Genomic DNA, 22231 nt, shown 5'->3' with positions numbered 1-22231 from the left:
GAAACATATTACGCCGTGGCTGTGGTGAAGAAATCCAGCCCCAATATCACCTGGAAGACCCTGCGTGGTAAGAAGTCCTGTCATACAGCTGTTGGGAGAACTGCTGGCTGGAACGTCCCCATGGGCTTGATTCACAATGAAACCGGGAGCTGCGACTTTGGTGAGTCAACTTGTGTATCAACTTCTCACAGCGACTGTGTGTATCCAAGTCCCCAGTACAGACATCAGGGAGGCCAGTGCTGGAGAGCAAGAGCCTCATCCCACAGCTCTTGTCTGGCCTTCGAGTCTCTGGTGACTCCCAGATGCTGGTTGGGCGCTAGCACATGGGAAATGCTGCTTTGTTAAAGGTTTCAAGGAGCCACTTTTCCCTGAGATGGACTTGAGTATTTCTTACCCTGATGGAGCAGCAGTTGGACGTGGCATGTCAGTCTGTTTCTTTAGCAGATGTTATTGAACATGAAACAAGCAATGGTCATTTGTAGGGATAACAAGCCCATCTAGAGTTCTAATAGCCAGGATGAAAAAGACAAGGGCTTGGGCAGAAATTGGGTTTCTTGCACTTTCTTCTAGAGCAGCTGGTACCAGCTATGGTTGGAGACAGGCTGCTGCACTAGACAGAGCCCTGGTCTGGACCAAAGTAGCAAAATCTGTCTTCCTGCTGTGAAGGTTGTTAGATCAAACCCTGACTCATATTGACAGTGATCCCAGTTCACAATGTTTCCCTTATGCAGCCTCTGCCATTTCTTAGGCTGAAGATATTGCCTAGATTGTAAACTCTTTGGGGGCAGGGACTGTCTTTTTGCTCAGTGTCTGTACAGCACCTAGATCAGTGGGGTCCTGGGCCAGGACTGCAAAACAAATAATACTTATTTCCAAATTTCCTGTCATTGGCTTTGAGTCTCATGCTGAAAAACTGGTGCACATGATTTGCTGCCCACAGCAGAGACGTGCCTGCTTCTTATTGTGAGTTTCTCTGTCCATAACTTCACTTTGTACACGTGCAGCACAGGAACTGATGGTTTCTAAGGAAATGCCTCCTCAGTCTTTTAAAGAGGTTTTAGTTTTCTTTTCAACTAATTTAAATTACTTCAAGACCTAATAATGATGAATCATATGAAGATTCTCACTAAGGGATAGAGAAAAGCAAGAGCCAGAGAGGAAATATACAACAGGTGTTCTGTATTTCTCCTGGCAGATAAGTTCTTCAGTGAAGGCTGTGCTCCTGGATCTCCAGTTACCTCACCACTCTGCAACTTGTGTGTGGGCTCAGGCAGCAGCCTCCCACCAAATTACAAGTGTGCTGCCAACAGCAATGAGAGATACTATGGATACAGCGGGGCCTTCCGGTAGGTGACTCCAATATAATACTAGGTGCTCCTTGGGCGGTGATGGAGTGAGAGCCCTGCCCCTGCTGACAGAGCCCTGAGAATCCTACCTCTTTCCCCTCACTCTAATTTCCTCTTCCCTCCAGGCCCCTCAATGCAGACACCATCTTTCTCCTCATAACTCCCTGCAAAGCCCATCAGTGCTGCTCCTTCAGGAGAAGGAGGAGTGATAGCAGATGGGGACTGGAACTTTAGACTTCCCACAGGGCAGGGTCACTAGATCTCACCCTTTAACTGAAAGGGAGAACAGGAACGCATCTGTAAAATCTTCTCTTGAACTCTGTTGAATGATCCCAAAGGAGAACCTAGGGGGCCAGCTCCTTGGCACCCCTCCAACAGCTCAGGACTAAGTAGCTTGTGCTGATATGAGCCTTGCCAGGCAATTAATGGTGTTTCACTCCCTACTGGTAAAGAAATGACCCAATGCAGCAGTGCTTCACGGCTCGCAGTAGTTTTGGTGTAAGATCCACCTTTCACAGGCTATCGCTATTGAAATGTACAGTCAGGATTCTCGCTGACAGAAATTACAAGGATTTTGAGGGTAGCAAATTGAGTCATGCAACAAGAAAATAAATACAATAAATAATAATAATTAACAACAGCCAGGGACAGCAGGTTTGTAGAAATTTTGGTGGTGCCCAGAATGCCCAGAGCCCGCCCTCCCAAACTCTGCCCCCCACCTGCCTAAGGCTCTGGGAGGGAGTTTGGATGGGGGGGAGGAGGTCTGGGGTGCAGGCCCTGGGCTGGGGCAGAGGATTGGGGTGCAGGACGGGTGAGAGGTTGAGCTCTGGGAGTGAGTTTGGGCGGGGGAGGGGGTCTGGGGTACAGGTTCTGGGAGGGAATTTGGGGGTGGGAGGGGGTGTGTCGGAAAGGGGTGGGGGTGCAGGCTCTGGGAGGGAGTTTGGGGGCAGGAGGGGTTCAGGGGGAGGGGGTTCAGGCTCTGGGAGGGAGTTTGGGGGCAGGAGGGGTGTGTGGGAAGGGGATGGGGGTGCAGGCTCTGGACGGAGTTTGGGTGCAGCCTCTGGGCTGGGGGTGGGGGTGCAGGCTCTGGGAGGGAGTTTGGCTGCAGGGGCGCTTGGGGCAGAACACAGACCCACCCTGCCCAGGGGCCCCAGGGAGGGGCCGGCAGCCACGTGGAGCAAGCAGGTAGGAAGCTGCTCAGCTCCGCTGCGCTGCCAGTGGTGAGTGGGGGCTCCGGGCTGTTTTAAATCACCTGGGGGATACGCTGGGGCGGGGGGGGGCGCCCAGGGGCAGAAGGCAGGGCCGAGGGAGAGACCAGTGCTGGAGCTGGGCCTGTGGTGCCTGGGAAGGAGGAATATGCCTGGGGCCCAGGCACCATGGGCCCATAGAACTCGCCGCCCATGACAACAGCACACAAGCTTCTTATTCATTGAATAAGCTTATATTTTCTGTTAAATTAAAAAGGGTCAGTGGTGAAATGCACACTGGACTCCGCACATTGCTGGTGGTAAAAGGTTACATTTTAACTGTCCTTGTCAATTCTGTGTCAGTTCTAACAGAGCTAAAAATGCTCACAGATTCAGGTTACAAAAGATGACAAGTATCAACAGCAGATGTGCAGGGAAGGCAACGATTCACAAACACCTGTAACTCCTGATTGTCTTCTCTCTTGGTATTTGTTAGGTGTCTGGTTGAGAAGGGAGACGTGGCCTTTGTTAAGCACACAATTGTCAGTGAGAACACCGATGGTATGCAATTATTTCACCTTGACATTAAACTCCATAAATGACTAGACTGGATATTCCTGAAACCTATGGTACAGGCAGGCTGGCTGTAAAGGTCTAGGCACTAGATCTGTCAGTAAGCACAGAGAATAGAAAGGGCTGTGGAGAAGGGGAGCACTGCATCATGCTGATGGGAATACCCCACGCTGACTTAGCTGCTGACAAAGCACATGGTCTAGTAGCGTTGCTTCCCCGCATCGCCATCCCACTGTGCTCTAAGGGCTTGCGCCAAAGCCAGCTGAAGTCAATGGGAGTCTTTCCATTGCCTTCAATGGGCTTCGGATCAGGTCATAGAAGGGCAAAGCCTCATTATCTGCTCAGGGATAGAAATTTGCAGATTTGGGTAGGCACACACACTAGTGCTAGCTTCAGACTCCAGTGGCTGGTCACTGCAGTCTATGGCCCAAGTCCTGCTCACCTTGCTCTGGTGTCAGGGAGCAGATGGCATGCTCACCCTGCTCCAGATAAAGCCTGCCTGTTCTGTCTGAGGTCAGTCTTACCCCTTTCCTGGGGTATGACTTTACTGGTAACTCAAACAACCACCATAGAACAGAAACCCCAGTCCAGGCTTTCTCCCCAAGAGTGTCTGGTCCCAGGGCTTCCTGCAGGGACAGGCTGTCTCTGTCCCTAGTTCTCTGACCACAGGCTCAGCCCCCTTCTCTTCGTTCCTCGTGGAATTAAAAAGCCACACCTGCCCCAGTCAGCTCAACTCCCACTCAACAGCTTCATGCAGGGTTCTTGCTCCTGCCAGCCTGTCAGAGAGTCTGCCAGTCACTGTCTCTATACCTGAGAGTTCAATACCCATTTCCACAAGTCCTGGCTATGGTCTTCAAGCCAGCCTAGGGGATTTAGACACATCCTCTAGTAGAATCGATATTAATAGAAGATGTGTGAATAAATCCTCCAGATTTCCCTGACAGTCTCCCGCACACCAGCCACTCCCTGCTGAGCTCTAGTCAGTACATCTCCTAGACACGTGCATGTATCCAAATACAAGCATACACAGACATTCCCAATGATACCCCCTGTGGGCAGCCACACTCAGAGTAAAGCCTGGTGCTGTCAAACAGCTCTAGAGCCTCCATCTAATTCTCTTTCAAGGACATAATACTGCTGAGTGGGCAAAGGGGCTGAGAAGCGATCAATTCGAGTTGCTGTGCCTGGATGGACGTCGCGTCCGTCCTGATGACTACAAGAAATGCCACCTGGCTCTAGTTCCTGCCCATGCTGTGGTCACACGTCCAGACAGAGCAGCTGCTGTCCGTCAGATGCTGATAAAGCAACAGGTCAGTACTGGGGCAGAAATCTATTTAGCTTGTTTTTATATTCCACTCTTAGCACTTAGAGTGAACCAATAACAGGTCATGCATAAGTGACACAAACCAGTGTTAGAAACTCTTATCAGCACGTCCAACTCCCTGTTCAAATCCAGACAGTTGGCTGTATCAGTGTTTGGATTCATGAGAGTGGATGACCGTCCTGCTACAAATTAAATAGAAGAGGGGCAGTCTATCACACTGAATTTTTTCATCCAAACAGCCCACTGCATTTAATGAAAGGTCTCCCATTGACTTTGGTGGGCATTGGTGCCAGTCCCATAGGATGCCATAAGTCAGGTATTTTATGGCATCACAGACCATATAAACTTTTCACGCAGTTGCAGCTTGTTTCCATATTCTGTCTCATCTACTGGAAATCTGAACGCACAAATAGTTTTCATACCATTGCAAGAAAAGTAGAGGCGATCAGGACCTTCCTCTTTTGCTGGCAGAGATTCCTGCTGTGATGGGTTGGGTCATAGAAACCACCTTAGGACTGCCACCTGATGTGTTGAGACTACTCCTGAGCCTATTTCCCCTGGCAGCTTGGGACTTCGGTACACTGCCTGGCTTCGGTACACCGCCTGGCTGCTACAAACACAGACCCAGGTCTGAACCACGTCCCCTAAAAGCTGCAGGCTTAACTGAAAACAGCTTAAGAAGTGCTCCTGTCTCCAGCATCCAGATACCCAGCTCTCAATGGGGTCCAAACTCCAAACAAATCCATTTTACTCTGTATAAAGCTTATAGAGGGTAAACTAATAAATTGCTCGCCCTCTATAACACTGATAGAGAGATATGCACAGCTGTTTGCTCACCCAGGTATTAATACTTGCTCTGGGTTAATTAATAAGTAAAATGTGATTATATTAAATATAAAAAGTAGGATTTACATGGTTCCAAGTAATAACAGACAGAACAAAGTAAATTACCAAGCAAAATAAAACAAAAACATGCAAGTCTAAGCCTAATACAGTAGGAAAATAAATGCAGGTAAATCTCACCCTCAGAGATGTTCCAATAAGCTTCTTTGACAGACTTGCTCCTAGTCTCGGTCCAGCAATCACTCACAACCCCATAGTTACTGCCCTATGTTCCCGTTTCTTTCAGGCATCTCTTTGGGGTGGAGAGACTATCTGAAGACAAAATGGAGGGGTTTCCCAGGGCCTTATATAGTATCTCTCTTGTGGATGGAAACCCCTAGTGTTCTCCTATGAAGAATCACAGATACAAGATGGCGTTTTGGAGTCATATGGGCAAGTCACATGTCCATACACAACTCAGTTCTTTACAGGCCGACGCCATTGTTTACATGTTAGTTTGAACATTCCCAGGAAAGCTCAGATGTGGACTGACGTCTCTCCAGGTCCATTGTTAGCTAAGTACTCCCAATTACTTGAGCAACCCCTTCACACTATGTTGACCAAATCTGCCTTATGTGCTTCCTACAGCAAACACTTTAAATACAAACACAGAGCCAACGCTCATAACTTCAGATATAAAAATGATACATGCATACAAATAGGATGAATACATTCAGTAGAACATAACCTTTGCAAAGATATGTTACATGGCATATCTAGCATAAAATATATTCCTGTTATGTCATATTTACACTCATAAGCATATTTCTATAAAGCATTATGGGGTGCAACGTCACACCTGGTATACAAGAGGAATTGTCCTATGGGAATCTCTGGCCACCTTAAGTTGAGCCTCAAAGTGAACTTGTGAGACCGGAGAATCCAACCCTCTGCATGAGGAAAATATGTATTTTGAGATCTTTCACTATTTCTATAGGACCAAAACTGATTAAGATCAGTCATGTAGTGATACACTGCTTCATACTGCAGTCCCTGCTCTCTGTATTCGGGTTTTCTACCTTGCCCAACACTGTGGTATCTGAGCTCTTTCCAGGTAAATCTGCATGGTGAGGCCCCTACTGGATTTTGTGGATTCTTCTGCTCTCCTCCCATCCTTGTAGAAGGAAGTTCTTTTGGGAGTGTATGCAAACATTTTTTCTTACACTGTTCTGTTGATGGTGAGAACTTTTTCTGCAGCTTTGCACCCTACAGATGATCTGACTTTGCATGAGGCTGAGTCTTTGCTTTCATCTATGTCCATTTACCCATTCACTCCTGTATTTCAGGCATTGTATGGAAGCAATGGATCTCAGACAGAGATCTTCAAGATGTTTCAGTCTGAAACCAAGGACCTTTTATTCAAGGATTCCACCACGTGCCTGATTCAACTCTCCAGCGGAATAACCTATGAGCAGTACCTGGGAAAAGAATACTTTGATTCTCTCTCTAGTCTCAAAAAGTGCTCACCATCAGGTAACTGTAACAAACCCAGATGAGAAATAGATGAACTGCATCTCTCTGCTACGTAGACATGAAGATCATGGGGAGTTGGGGCTCGAGGGAGTTATGTCTGTCACTGCCCAGTCCAGTTTTCCAAGCAAAATGAAGGCAACAACTTATGAAGATATCAATAGATTTTTTTTCGTGTAAAAATGTTATGAGTTGAACCATGCTGGATTGGTATCACCAGACACCAAGGTCTGTTATTTATCTCCAGTATATGTACAGTATGAGAAGTGGTGATGCAACCTTCCCTGCCCTGCCAATGTGCTCAATCCTGTTCTGTAGAAACTATGTCTTAGGAGAAGAGACGACGAGTTCCTTTTTCACGTCCATTCAGTACTTGGCCTCTCCTCTGAGATTGCCAACAAGAAGGGAAATTAGAGGAGAAGCCAAGAAAGGAAGGTGGCTTTTGTGATGCGGACTCGTGTCCACTAAGAATCTAGCCTGAGATCACCAGTTCGTTTCACACAGTCCACTGTCCACTCAGTGAATGGTAGCGACTCTTGGCCCCTGCTGACCTGGCACAGATTTGAACCAGTGCCCAAGAATCCTCTTACAAGTCCCTTGAGCCCGTCCAGTCCACTGGCCACTTAATATTATGAAAAAGCTTATTCCCCAACTGGAACTGTTTTCCAGAGAGAGCTGGAAACAATATATTGCTGTGAGCTCTCCAGCCAGCCAGTGCTCCTGCCCCATTTCCTATGGTGCTTCGTGCTTGGAGAACACATGGCCAGAGTAGCTCTGAGCAGCCTGCCCCTGATCCATTCCCAACAGTGAACTCCTGTCGGGACTGGGTTGGGAGAGCTCTTTGTAGCACTTTGTGCATGTAAACCTAGGGTATGTTTTCCACATGAGAGATTGTTACTGTAGTATTATCTGTGCTGGTAGGATGTGAGATGCATTTATTTTCTGTTTAAGCAAGCTGCCAGCAATATCTGAATCTGTCTGTTCTCTTCCCCTTACAGAACTCCTCCAGGTCTGCAGCTTCAGTGACTTGGACTGATCAGATTAACGGGAGCTCCTCACCATGGGAGGAAAAATCTGGAAGCTTCATTCCTTGTAGCGTTCTCAGCACTGACCTCTAGCTAGCTGGGATCCCACTGCTGCTGCCTCTTTCCCCCCTTTTAACTCACCACTGAAGAGGTGTCTAGCCTGTTCTCATGACATTTATGACTCCCTGATGTCACCAGAGCAAGAAATAAAATCTGAGTCTAACACTGGGCTTGCTGTGATTTAGTTTGAAGTTCTTCTTTGCATTTGCAGAGTCTCAACTATTACAGAATGCTATCAAACACACAGAATAGCACAACACGGCCTCACAGAAATGTACATATTTATTTTTCAGAGTGTGTGGTGTGCCTATCATATTTCTTTGTTAGCATGAACAAGGCATCTATACAGCTGCTCTGGTAACAAATAATACATACCCAGAATAACCCAAACCAATAGAGCTTATTCAGCACTAAACCTTAGATACCAAGTGGAACCAGTCAGAAACGTTGAGCTGCAATTTCCATTAACGCTACGTGACCAGCATTTCTGATGCAATAGGTTGGCACCTGTAAGCAGCAAATAAACATAGTTCACTGCATGGAAAATTTTGATTGTGTGCTTTTCTAGAAGGTCAATTGTATCCAACCAGCTAAAATCTCCAAAGTATTGACATACCAACTCTCTCAGAGAATGCATGGTCTGACCAGCCTCTCATAGCTCCAGTCAAGTGCCCCTCTTGGCTACTCCCAGACTGCTGTGTGGGGATCTAGCAACCGAATCCCTGAGTGCTTTCAGCCTCCAGAGTTGGAACAGAGCCCAGGCACTGCCCCTATCTTCGGGTCCCTAGGCACACTCTTGGGATGCTGATCCTCTATCTAGCACCCCCTCCTGAGGGCCCCGCTGCCAGGGACAGGGTCAGAGCAAGCCAGGGCCCCCCTCCACCCCCAGTATGCTTGGCCCCTGTCCCCAGCAGCCAAGCCCAGACAGGGAGCGAGGCCTGCTGAACTGCCAGGGAGAGTAGCTGAACAAACAGGGGAAACACCCGGGGAAAGGACTGAGCCCCCCTTTCCGCCACCCCACAGGTAACGTGTAGTGGAGAGAGCAGGGACGGCTGGATAGGGGATGGGGGGGGCCACGGGGTGGTCAAGGGGTAGGCAGCAGGGGGGATTGGATAGGGGACGGGCGTCCCGGGGGGATGGTCAGGAGGCAGAGAGCAGGGCTGTTTGCATAGCATGTGGGAGTCCCGGGGAGCAGTCGGGGGGGAGGGTTCCGGGGGGCTGGATAGGGGGCAGGGGCCAGGCCATGCCTCACTGTTTAGGGAGGCATAGCCTACCCCAGCCTTCTCTACCCAGCCCTCCACACAATTTCTGTACCCAATGTGGCCCTAGGGCCAAAAAGTTTGCCCACCCCGATCTAGGAGAACATTAGCCAACCCCTTCTTGCAGCAGCTCCGATTGGTTGTTCTGCTGCATGGGCAAGTGGGGCAGGCACCAATCACAGGGCTAAGATTTGCTAGGGTGCTGTGGCTTCTTAGCGTCAGACTGGGCCCAAGCCCTCCCAAAATCTGGTTCACTTGTGAAAAGTTGTGTGAGGTAGTAACACTGCAGACAAGTAGGAGGAAGTATCTTCTCCCAGCTCCAGCCAACCTGCTTAGCATATCTATTGGCCAGTCAGCATACAGCCATTAAAGTTAAGGGTCATACCTGCTTAGGGTGACCCGAATTGGGTGGGACAGTCTCAAAATGCAGAGTTCAAGTCCTGGTCTGAATGACTCCAGGACAGTATTTGTCCCAGCTCTGCACCTGTCTAAGGCTCAGAGGCAGCGCCAGTCTCACCCCTGCTCCTCCTCTTCCCCATAGACCCCGCCCACTGGCCAGGCCAGAAGCTAGAGTGGGGCCATGGTAAGAGCCACCCAGGGAGACTGGGCCACTGTGGGGAGCCCTGGACCCTCCACCTGCCCTGGGTGGCACACTTGTTATTTCTAGTGCAGCCCAGCTTGCTTCAGGCTGAATCCTGAAGGGGCTTACGAAGTGCAGTCAGGTTAAGCTAACTTGCTGAGCAAGGATGCTGATCTGTAATTTATAGCAGTGCTCTTAAAGTACAGGATATTTGATTCAGGGGCTTCAGTTTCAGAGTTCCCTTTGGATTATTTAAACACTAGTTTGGGATTTTAGGGCTCTTATGTCCTGGTTGTCCCCACTGATCTGGGCCAGTGTTGCTAACGCTTGTGATTGGTTGGAGTTTTCCCCAAAGCCCCAACCGCTGCAGTCAAGAGACTGTGTGAAGAGTAACCTCAACTTTCATTAACAAAAAAAGAAAATGTATAGGTCTGATGTTTGCAGAGAAAAACTTGAAAAAGCTTAGGTGTGCCTTTTAAAGCCTGTGCAAAAGAAGGCATAGAAAAAGAATCCATAATTTATTATTTAAAAAAACCTCAAGATTTTTAAGCCCATTCCATGATTTTTGGAGGGCCCTGCCTCATCATTTTTGAAAGCTTTGAGGTCAGTAATACTGAAATCAGACCATAAGTGGCCAGTTTTTACTTTGCAGAGTGACAGCATGTTTTCAGGCCTCTGTGTATTCTCAGACAGACACTTTTTATCTTTTTAGTAGCGCGTGATGCTTTAACTCAGAGGTGGGCAAACTACAGCCCGCGGGCCACATCCGGTCCAATGGACCGTCCTGCCCGGCCCTTGAGCTCCTGGCTGGGGAGGCTAGCCCCTGGCCCCTCCCCTGCTGTCCCTGTAGCTACGCCGCTGTGCGGGCAGTGTGGCTAGCTCCGTCTGGGCGGCGGGGCTGTGAGCTCCTGCTGCTCTGAGTGGCCTGGTAAGGGAACGGGGAGGAGGGGGGTTGGATAAGGAGCAGAGAGTCCCGGGGGCAGTCAGGGGACAGGGAGCAGGGGGCGGTTGGATGGGGCGGAGGTTCGGGGTGGGGGCGGTCACGGGAGGGGGAATAGGGGGGAGGGGGGTTGGATAGGGTGTGGGAGTCCTGGGGGGCCTGTCAGTGGGCAGTGGTGTGGATAGGGGTTGGGGCAGTCAGGGGACAGGGAGTAGGGGGGGTTGGATAGGGGGTTGGGTCCTGGGGGGGGCAGTTAGGGGCAGGTGGTCTCGGGAGGGGGCAGTCAGGGGACAAGGAGCGGGGGGGTTGGATGGGTTGGGGGTTCTGAGGGGGGCAGTCAGGAGGCGGGAAGTGGGTGGGGGCCAGGCTGTTTGGGGAGGCACAGCCTTCCCTACCCAGCCCTCCATACAGTTTCTCACCCTGATGTGGCCCTCGGGCCAAAAAGTTTGCCCACCCCTGCTTTAACTGCATGGACCTCTCTCACTCGACTCGAGTACAGCAGTTGCTTGATTGGAAACAGAAGTAGGCTTGTAACTTGGACCCCTTGTTTGCTGTAGCTCTCCATGTACATATTTATTAAGAAAACTATTGGTTTGAATATGGAGAGAACAGGGGTTAGTGAGCTGGAGAGCACACATGGGGAGTAGCCTCTGCTTTGCTAATTTACATCTTAGCCGTACTTAATGATTTTAGCTTCTATTAGCAGCAGCTTGCTGAGTTGTTATTTTTAGAGGAGCAAGCTCTATGTGTTAAAAAACAGTACCATCAAATGTGAGTAATTTCAAATGAATTATTTATATCCAAAAATTCATTACATATCTGGCAATTTAGTAGGGGCCCTGTGGAAAATATATTACTGTATGTACTCATGTAATTAGAGACAATATAATGTACATACGCAAGGGGGCACAATTCAAGTTGCCAAGCAGCCTTAATCCTGACCTTTCCTAACCTTTGAGTACTTGACTTTGCAACGCTAATAATTTTCTCTTAATGCCATTTTTTGTACGGAATATACTATGTAATATGTAGAATTCAAGAACACAGCAGCAGGCGGATTCCTTAATCCCATGGTGCTCCATATAACTGCCTGTTTAGCTGTGGAACTCATGCACGTCACGCTGGTGGTGATCCATGAACTGCTATCTTGTCAAGCCTTTGGGAAATGGCCCACTATGCTCTGGAACTATTTGGCGTTATAAATTGATAAATCCTGATGTGGTGGCGATGCTGGTTGTCCTACATGGGAGCAGGAGGTAGGCATGACTGCCAGTGAGCCTGGTACAAAAAGAGGAGTCGCTGTTAAAAGTTTTACAGACTGTTTGGCAGCAATTGCTTGCAGACTGCTGAGTGACTGCACTTAGCAAAGCCACCTATGGCGCTGGGCTCCTGGCAGAGTCGGGCTACGGCCCCAAGTGCAACCAGCTCCATGGGAGGAGGGCTAGGCCCTCATGCCGTGTAGGATTACCATATTTTAAGTTCCCACATAGAGGACACTGCTGGGAGGAGGGGGAGTATAGTTTCTACTGTAGTTCCTTTCTAATTTGAATATCGAATATTTATAAATAACAAGTGTGATGACCTCAAAAACAAATGAAAATCAAATTTAAATGTACCTTTGCCCAGGCAGTCAATCCCGGCCCACAGCCGCTGCTCTCCAGCCGCCCAGTTCTGAAGGCAGTGCTGCCGCCAGCAGCAGCGCAGAAGTAAGGGCGGCCTCCGGGAAACAAGCATGCTGGGATTTGCAGTTCTACCAGTACTGACGTTGAAAAAAGGACGAGAAAGGAAAAATCACAGACGTGTATATTTCAAAAATCCACTAGGACAGAGATCAGAGGAGAGGCTGTGTGCAGGGAAACCCGGACGTCTGGTAACCCTGGCACCGTGGGCGCTACGGTGAGGCTCCCGACACGGGCCCTGGGCTGCTCAGAGGAGTGGAAGTGGCCTGGAAAGATGCCCTCTCTGCCTGTGACCTGCACAGGGGGATGTGGGGAGGTAAACTGGGTCAGGCCAGGCAACCCTAGAAGAGACCAACACTCTGTGGGTTCCCGGCTCAGGGCACCGCCCTCCAAACCAGGAGTGGGTTAAAAAGAGAACTCCCATGAGGCTCTCTAGAGAAGGCCCTAAAGGACCACAATTCCCGAGAGCCCTTGCGGCGAGACTGTCGGCGGTTGCGAGCGGGAAACTACGTTTTCCATGATGCATTTGCACGGCGCGGCGCAGGACACGACTAGGGACACGTGGCTCTCAGCGCGGGGCAGGGGATGGCGCTGGAGGGCGACCAGCGAAGCGGGCTGCAGCCCTACCTGGACTCGCTGCGGCGGGAGCTGCGGGTGCCGGACGCGACCCTGCTCTCGGTGCTACTGGCGCTGCTGGCCGTGGCCCTGACCCTGCGTGAGTGACCGCGGCCTGATACCCCGGCCCGGTTCCCCGACTCCCTACCCGGCCCGCCTTCCCCTGCCGGGACCCCGGGCGCCCTGCGCGGCCCGGCCCGCCTTCCCCCGGCCGCCCCGACAGACTGCCTGGCCTACCTCCCCGGCCCGGTACCCCAACCCCCTAACTTACCGAAAGTATCAGTGTCACAAATTCAGTGCGCACAACCACCCCCTCTTGTGGTTTATTTTTGAATGCGCTTTTAATTTACAGCGGAATCCCATTATCCGGTCTAATTAGGACTGGGGCCAGATCAGATAATCAAAAATTGGGATAATCAGGAGAATTGGCAAAGAGCTTTCTATCCCTTATTTTAAGATGAGGTGGGAATTCGGGTAGTCAGCCCCTGGTGAGTGATGGCTCGCTTAATATGAAGAGCCAGATAAGGGAGGCGTGGATAAAAGGGGTTCTATTGTATATCAATAAAACGTGTTCAAACTGATACATATATATATCGGCTCAGGAAACTAAAGTTCAGTGTTTCATTTTAATTGTGGAAAAACGCAGATTTTTGTTGTTTTTATTATCGGAGAATTTTGGGTTTTGTATCCTGGAAAACTAGGATCCCTGGTCAACTTTGCTCTGTTGCAGCTGAATATTCTCAGATGTGGTCCATGAGTTTTCAGTGAAGTTTGGCTATATGGAAAAGTTAGTATGAACCATTTGTTAGCTAGAGAGATTTAGAGAAAAAATGGTGGGACTTGCAAAATTAAAGGGAGTATTATTTAACTTTAACTCTAGCTAATTAATTGTTTATCTATAACAGGTAGTATTAAACTTCATCAGTAAGAAACTCAAAGCCAGCTTACCTGGGAAGATGCTATGGCACCTCCATAATGCTCAGAGCAAGGTTAGATGAAAAGGGGTAAGATATCTGAGCTGTATCTAGACTAGTACTTCCACTGATGATGAATTACAGATCCAAAATTTGTTTGTACGGATGCATGTTTGGCCATATGCTGGTATCCTATAATTTTTCCTCTTTCCACAGTGGTTTGGAAACTTATCCAGGGCAGGAAGAGCAGCCGGAGGACGGTGCTTCTGGTAGGCCTTTGTGATTCAGGAAAAACACTGCTGTTTGTCCGAGTAAGTAAGGTCTTGTGTGTTTTATAGTACTTCTGCCACTGAGATTGGCAAGGCGAATGAAAGCTGAGTGGCTCGTGCTCTTCATTTCAAACCTTTAATGGGCTCTTTGGGTGCATTTGTGGAAGGGGAGAATTCTCTTTAAATTAAAACTTGCAAGTACAGTATAGTAGATTCTGCTTAATAGAAACCTGGATGTTAACAACTTCTGGTTAATAACATCATTTTGTTGGGAATCAGCCCTGTTGCATTGACTTTAAGGTTACTGGGATTCAGATATTGGCAATGGCATGCCATTTATTAAGGACAATTTTTTAGGAGGAAGGCTCCAGCTGCAGGTAGGTTTGCAAGCTGCAGCCAGGGAAGGAAGTGCTGGAACGGGCCTTCTCTAGCTGTAGCCCAGCAAACCTGCCTGCAGCCCCTAGTGCTTCCTTCTGGGGCTGCAGCCCAGCAAGCCTGCCTGTGCACAGGGATTGCACAGGAGGTCAGGGGCTGAGGGCTGTGTGGGGAGGCTGGGGAAAGGAGCTGCAGCCAGGGGTGAAAGTAACTTAATGGACTTACCGGTACGCAGGGCGGCTGGGGTCCTGGGCAAGGTGGCGGGGGGGGCTCGGGTGGAAGGGGCAGGGTTGGGGCTAGACTCCCCCAGCCAGCCCTTTGGTGCTGCCCAGCCTGCACCGGCCAGGGCTCTGGCGGCAATTTAAAGGGCCCGGGGCTCTGGCCGCTGGCATGGGCCCCAGGACAGCTGCCCCTTTTGCCTCCCCTCGCCAACCCCCCAATCAGTGGCCCTGCCGGCATGGTCAGCTGTGTACCGGCAGCCATTTTCTTACCGGTACGCTGTGCCGTGCCGTGCCGTACCGGCTTACTTTCACCTCTGGCTGCAGCCCAGGTGCCAGAGCTTCACGGTACCTCTCCTTGTGCTCCCCAGGCTGCACCAGGGAAGAAAGCACTAGCAATCTCTGGAGAGTTGAGGTACTGTGCTGCTCTGTGGATTCCCACTGCCCCTACTCACTGTAGAAGTCCCAGCATCTGGGCTGCAGCCCTGCTGCCTGCAGGCACGTTTCCTTGGCTGCAGCCCTACAAGTCGCAGGCCAGTGTTTCCTACCCTGGTTGCAGCCCTGCAAACGTGCCTTCCACTTACTGGCAACTGCTGGATAATGGCAACTTTTTGCATGCCACTGAGGGGTTGCTAATAAGCAGGATCTGGTGCACTTTGTTTTGTTCCCTCTTGTTTGCAAAATGCTCCTTGAAACATGAAGATTAGAAAACCTATTTTTTTTCTAATTGGTACATTATTTATTCAGTTTTGAAAAGAACTGGAAATGATGATGACTTTGTAAATGCCTTTTTAAAACATGTATTTAAATCTATCGCACTTTATAATCAAACTGATTGGGAAAGTGGGCCAAATACCAGACCTATGATATTTTATCTTTTTGTTAAAAGAAGTCTCAAAGCTGAGTTCATCTCTTTATATATTCCTGTATTTCCATTACCTTGTTCTAAATGTTGTTTCATCCCTGATTTTAGAAATCAGGCTGATTAAACAACTGGTTCATACATAAGTAAAAGTTAATTATAGCTCAACACGCTGCTTTTTGTTTGCTTGGGTAGTCTTCAGTGTCCCTATTCTGTTTCCAGTAAGGCTGCTGGGATACAGAGCAAAGAATGTTTAGTGTTTTCTTGAGAAGAAACTGCCTACAGCATTGTAATTGCACGTCATTCTGGACTATGATTAAGCATTAATGGCAGCTTTGAATTAAGCTTGGTGTTGGAGCCATTCATTTGGGGGGATGGAAGTGTTCCATGGAGATGAAGCCAGCCAATGTTCATTGATTGGGGGGTTCCTGGAATGATAGGAAACAATCAGTGCAACATTTCCTAAAACAGACAATTCCATCATTTTGCTGAAATTTCACTGAGTAGAAAAACCATTTTCTCTGAAGCCTGGAAATAGGATTGATTTTCCTCTGTCTTGTTTTATTTTTAATAGCTGTTAACAGGCACTTACCGAAACACCCAGACCTCCATAACTGATAGCTCTGCTGTTTACAGAGTCAGTAATGACAAGGTAAGCAGACACTGGTTTGGATTTTGCATAAAACTCTTGGGATGTGATGAGTTTGGTTGTGAGTTGGTGGCCTTAGAATTTATAGCTGATTACAGTCAGATTCTGCAGAGAGAGGCACTAGTCTCTGCGTAGTTAAGCGGAAGCTATCAATCTGATTTGGTATTTCCTCCTCCAAGCTTTGCCAAAACTGGAACCGGTCTGCCTAAAATTTCACTCGGTTGGTCTTAACCTGGAGTAGAATCTTTCTAGAGGGGCTGGGACAAATCCGTGATGGAAGGGCAAAGAGGGAATGGAGGTGTGAGAAGCTCAAGTGGGTTTCATTCCATTGTCAGTGTTTATATATATATATATATATATATATATAATTTTTTTTTTTTGGCTCATCGTATCTTCAAAGTAGCAGCTGTGTTAGTCTGTATTCACAAAAAGAAAAGGAGTACTTGTGGCATCCGATGAACTGAGCTGTAGCTCACGAAAGCTTATGCTCAAATAAATTTTAGTCTCTAAGGTGCCACACGTACTCCTTTTCTTTTTGCATATCTTCAAAGTGGCTTGATCTAGAAACTACAGATTTGTTCCAGTCTTTTAAGGAGGTTGGTTGGGGGATTATTTAGATATTAAGAGCTGTGTTCATAAGCTAAATAAAGTATGCATGGCGCTGATGGGGCAGGAGTCATGAGAATGGAACAACATGAGGAAAGGGGGCTGGTCCAGAAGAAGCCACAAAAATCTCCAGCAAAACTTTAACCCCGAGTTCAAGGGACGCTCTCAACTTGAAGTCTAGTTATTTAAGTCTTACACCACCCTCGCGTTGCTAATATTTGTAAACTTATACTCATATTTTTCTGGTTTTAGACATATGTTTTTCTCCTTTTTTGTGTGAAAGGCCTATACAAATTTTAGGGCAGAGGTCTCCAATCTGTGGGGCATGCTCCCCTAGAGGGAAGCTGAGGAATATTTAGTGGTGCATGGTTGGGCCCGGGCCAGCCCTCACCGGGGGTAGGGAGGGAGCGGCACCCATCTCTGCTCCTGCCCGCCAGCCCCATGCCCACCCCCAGCAGTGACCCTAGCCTCAGCCCCCTTACCCCTGTCCGAGTTCCCCCTCCCCCTGGGAGCCAGGGAGGGTGGCAGTGCCGCCATCTGTGATGGTGGTGGTGTGGGGGGCAGTGGCGGCGCCGCGGGTAGTGGTGGCATTGCTGGCAGGCTTCCTACCTTGCTCGGTGCCTCCCTGGAAGTGGCGACATCCCTCAGCTCCTAGGCAGAGGGGGAGGCGCAGCCAGGCAGCTCTGCGCGCTGCCTTTCCCCTGAGTGCCGGCTCCGCAGCTTCCATTGGCCGGGAACCGCAGCTAATGGGTGCTGTGGGGGCAGTGCCTGCAGGCGGAGGCAGTGCATAGAGTGGCCTGGCCCCTCCGCCTAGGAGCCAAGGGATGTTGCTGCTTCCGGGGAGCCTCCATGAGGTAAGAGCCGCCCGGAGCCCCCTCCCACACCCAAACTCCTGCTGCTGCTGGGGAAGGGGGGTGCAGTGGCCTGAGACTGCCCCAGTAGCAGCTGGTGCAGTTGGCCCAGGGGCTGCCCGAGCTGCTCAGATAGCCCCTGGGGCAGCCGCAGGAGGCACTGCAGAAGTCACGGAGGTCCTGGAAAGTCACAGAATCCATGACAAACTCTTAGTCTTACTTGTAACTAGTTGTAGCAACACAAAACATGACCATGCTTGAGAACGTATGAAGTGTGTGGGGAAAGGTTCAACTAGCAGTTTAAATCAGCCTGGAGCTTGGCCTAGGAGAGAGAGAGTTGTGATGGTGGTATGGGGGCCTCTTACACTCATGTATAGAGGCTGCCTATCAACAGCAAATAAGTGGCAGATTTGGGACACATATGCTGTAGGAGAAATGATGATACCAAAAGGGGCTGGGGAACTACAAAGCGGTCTTGTATGCCGTGTAGGCCATGTCTGGCTGTAGAAGATGAACTGTCATGTGTCTTGTTGTTACATATTTTATTACCCAGGCCTGCATGATCATGCATATTTGTGGATTAAATATTGATGGAACTGTTACTGCTTCTGGTCCATTTACAGGGCTCTAGTGTGACGCTGATTGACCTCCCAGGCCATGAGAGCTTGCGACTTCAGTTCTTGGAGAAGTTCAAAGCTGCAGCTAGGTAAGTGGTTGAAGAATGGAGGAGATGGATGCTTCAGTCTGTAAATGGAGAGAGGCCAAATTATGATACGAAGGCTGGGTTGAGGCGTGAGTTCAGAGAGATTTGAGCAAATCTAGAGCCCCTATAAAGCTGTTCTCTTGTGCCCTGTGTTATAAGGTCAAAAACCAACGTGCAGCCTCCTTCATTTCCTCCACCCTTCCATCCCCCGGAACTGCTCTGCCATGTCGGGGTGGGGGTAGGGCACAGGAAGAGGGTGGTAGTAGGCAGTAGGAAATGCGCATGGAACTAGTGTGTGCATTTCTGGAGAGAGTAGAAGGACGTTTCTCTCAATTCTGCACGTGGCAGGTGTTGCTTCATACCATGATACGCAAACATCACACTGGCATCCCTGGTAAGGCAGCACCCCCACCTGTCCAGCACACTGACCCATGCTGATTTGGACAGGGGTTCAGTGCTGCCTTTGAGCAGAAAGTCACCTATGATACTAAATCAACAAGGTTGCTTGTGCAGCGCCTAGACTTTCCTTGGAGGCCTCCCACAGTGCTGTTCGTGTCAAACCCTGCAAAGCTTACAGTGTGGCAGCCAGGATAGCATAGCTGCCTGGCCCCATTGTACAGGCAGAGCATGCAGATAGCATTTAGCAGAATTGCATTCCCAACATTTTATTCAATATAGTCCAAGCTTCTATGTAATGGAGCAACTCTTAGTTCAGGGGACTTGCCCCAGAGGGCAGCATAGAGAGAGCTGAAGGCAGTTCTTTGCTGGATTTTTGACACCAGCTTTCTGAAATAGCACCAGGAAAGTGAACCCATCAAGTTTGTGGTGGGTTTTTTTTTTTTTTTTAGGGGAGGGGGCACAATTGAGCTTTAAGAGTGGATCTTCAGCATCCCAAGTTAGTACAATCCGTGCTCCTTGGGACTTCTCTCCTTTTTTAAAATCTTTTCCACGCTAGTTAAATCCTGTACTTCTCCCTGTGTCCTGCTCCACAGCCTCAGGTAGTGGCCTGGGTTCAGACTAAGGGTGCGTTGGGAAATGACTTACTCTTTTACACTTCAAAATTAATGTCAGTCACTGGGAGGGTTGTCGGGTTCTCTTTGGTGGGGTTGATATCAGCTGGTAACTGGTGGGAGTTGCTGAGCCATCCATGCCATAGTGTTAGCAGGAGGTTGGCTATGCACAGGGGAAGAGAGCTTGCCTATGCTGCATTCACATTGCTAATCTGCCCCAGGTGTTGCAGGCCTGAGCCTCTGCCAGTGCCCCTCAATCATGATCTGCAGCTTTCCAGTTCTGGTTAAGTTCTGAGCAGATCACCAGATGTAGGAAGTGGTTTGCTGTTGTAAACAAAGGGCCTCCAGAGGTCAGGCCAAAAAGTGGCTTTGACTTGGGATGTGTTCGGAACACAAGAACCAATTGCTGATGCATTAAACCCTCTACCCTTGATGGTATTTCTTAGAGGGATTTCCCTTCACCCTCCCACTTCCCTGGTTCTTGTCATGCAGACAGTGTGACGAAGTGGGACTGTTCTTAATGTTTTCTCTGAATACTGTGTAGGTACCTCAGTTTCCCCTATGCATTTCTTAAGGATCTAGGTGGTGGGATAAGGGTGTGTGATTGTTGCAGAGCCCTAGAGGGCAGGGGTGATGTGGTCTGCACAGAGAATGGCCAACACCCCGTCTCCTGGCAACTGATGGCCTGGGCCCCTCCCCTGCAAGGTGCCAACTGAAGGTGTTGGAGAACAAAGAGATCAGGTGGCCTCCTGGCCCTGGGAAAGAGACAAAGGCCAGAGAAGGGGCTGGAGGGAGTCTCAGTTTGGAGCTGGCTGGGGAAATGGAGGGAGGCCCAGCACTGGGGTCTGGGCTCCCTACCCTTCCAAGATGGATCTGACTGAGGGGTCCTGTTTTCTGTACCTACAAGCTCTGTTTTGGACTGTGCTCCTGTCGTCTAATAAACCTTCTGTTTTACTGGCTGGCTGAGAATCACGGTGAATCGCAGGAAGTGGGGGGAGCCGGGCCCTGACTCCCCCACGCTCCATGACAGACGGCAAGCAGCAAAAGACCAGAAGTCTGAAATGCAGACAATGCAATGTTTATTGGGGTTAGTTTCCAAGCAAGCATATTCCAAAGCCCTTCACACCGGACGGGTGTGTCTCTGATAGTCTGTTCCCCAGTGTTCCATTCCCAGCTCTGATGCCACAGAGCATTTACCCCATGTCCCCCTTCCCAGCTCAGACACTGCAGAGCCTTGCCTGTGTCCCTGTTCCCATTCCCGCACCTTAGCAAACATGATTCCAATTTCCCCTCCACTTCCTGTTTGACCCCAGTTTATATAGTAATATTCTCAGCTATACCTTAACCAATCATTTTACTGAAATTTAACTAACCAATCCTAACATATAGTAACATAATTCTCTAACCAAGTATATCCCACTACCCTAATTAACTTACACCTAGCAAAATTAATTATACAGCAGACAGAAACAATTAGAGAACCAGACAGATTAATAGAAAAGAGAGGGCCATAAAGATAAAACCGTACGGAAATGACGGTTTCACAGCCACAACCATTGATATATGATTTCTTGCCAGACAGGATGCTATCAAACAGTTTTCTTTACTGTTTCTTTATCTGGTGGTGATGGGCACTGTCAGGACAGGATCGTCTTCCTAATAGCCCGATACCACCTTATTCAATGTGAAAGGTTTGGGATGTGAGGATGTGACCGTATGCTTCCCAGCTTTTAAGGTTGCCCCTGCTGCTTAGCCAAAGGCCTTAGCCTAAGAGCAAGGCCTCAGACTATCCTAGTGAGAGAAGGCCCTTACGCAGGAGGACTGTGATTTTGATTCTTTGTTTTTATACCCCTGTAACTAGCTAAGTGATAAACATACACCTAAGTTCTTAAAGTATAGGCCTTTGCAGGCAGGCCTGAATATCTGTATTCTAACAGTACTGTCTGTTGCAGCCGTTCAGACAAGGAATTCTACTAGTCTGTCACCTCAGCCTGTCAAAATGTATTCTTACCCTCTTGGCTCCCTGGTGTTAAATCCAGGCTTGCTCAGACATGAGACGTGGTGGTGGGGGTAATTGTAATCCTAAACAGTGCTGCCAAGAAAGAAATCTCATTCTCTCTGGTGTTCCACAGCCAGCCTGCAGGCCCACTCCTCGAGCCCTGATCCCCAGCAGTAGCTAGGAGAAGCCCTTAATGAAGGTACATTACTAGTTCTGTGGCTGACGTGAATGGCATAGTTGCTTGTTTGTAACTTTGGTTAAAATTTTTATTGAAGTGTCCAGGCTTCCTACCTCCTCTTCTATGAGGGGCTCGTGTTTCCCATTGTGCGTAGTACAGAGACTGTCCTAGTAAGGGAGCATTTTTTTTCTGTCAATCCTCTGGGAAACCTGCTCTCAAAGACAAGATACTGAGTTAACGGCTAATGGCTTCTTGCTGGGTGGGATGTGTTTTAGTTATCCAAGTCTGAGTTTGTGGTCAAGAGTGGGATAATGCTTATTTAAAGAAATACAAGCTTTTGCTGGGACTGTGAGACTGGGAAACCCATAGACCACTTGTTGCAGTTTTATCTTCTGAAACCGCCCGTGTAGATTCTGATGGAGAAAGATACCAAGAACTCAAGACCCTAATGACTCAGGAAGGTCACAAGTCCAAAAAGGAAGTTTTCTCCTTTGACCCTTCTTATTCAGTGGAGGGGACGTGGTGATGTCAGCACTCAGGATAACCTTTAGTCACAGAGCCCCACAGTTCAGCAAGGCGAAGAGCTAACTTGCATGTACTGAAATGCAAATTAGATGGTTGCTCTCTGTAACTAGGTTGTCTGGATGGTGCCCCCTT

General features: G+C 48.9%; 1 protein-coding gene across 1 annotated transcript in view; it reads left to right on the top strand.

Annotated features, from left to right (window-relative positions):
* Nucleotides 1–22231, top strand: part of LOC141993714 (ovotransferrin-like) — a 66448-nt gene that overhangs the window by 23724 nt on the left and 20493 nt on the right. The window contains exons 12-22 of the mRNA XM_074963258.1: nucleotides 2–160; nucleotides 1196–1346; nucleotides 3030–3094; nucleotides 4232–4416; nucleotides 6599–6785; nucleotides 7781–7804; nucleotides 8779–8890; nucleotides 12898–13040; nucleotides 14071–14165; nucleotides 16153–16230; nucleotides 18308–18390. Coding sequence (XP_074819359.1) covers nucleotides 2–160; nucleotides 1196–1346; nucleotides 3030–3094; nucleotides 4232–4416; nucleotides 6599–6785; nucleotides 7781–7804; nucleotides 8779–8890; nucleotides 12898–13040; nucleotides 14071–14165; nucleotides 16153–16230; nucleotides 18308–18390 — 1282 coding nt within the window. The remainder of the gene's footprint in view (nucleotide 1; nucleotides 161–1195; nucleotides 1347–3029; nucleotides 3095–4231; nucleotides 4417–6598; nucleotides 6786–7780; nucleotides 7805–8778; nucleotides 8891–12897; nucleotides 13041–14070; nucleotides 14166–16152; nucleotides 16231–18307; nucleotides 18391–22231) is intronic.

Source organism: Natator depressus, chromosome 9 (genome assembly GCF_965152275.1).
Source record: "Natator depressus isolate rNatDep1 chromosome 9, rNatDep2.hap1, whole genome shotgun sequence".
Classification (NCBI taxonomy): Eukaryota; Metazoa; Chordata; order Testudines; family Cheloniidae; genus Natator; species Natator depressus.
The sequence above is the reverse complement of the archived record's forward strand: the minus strand, read 5'-3'. Positions and strand labels throughout refer to the sequence as shown.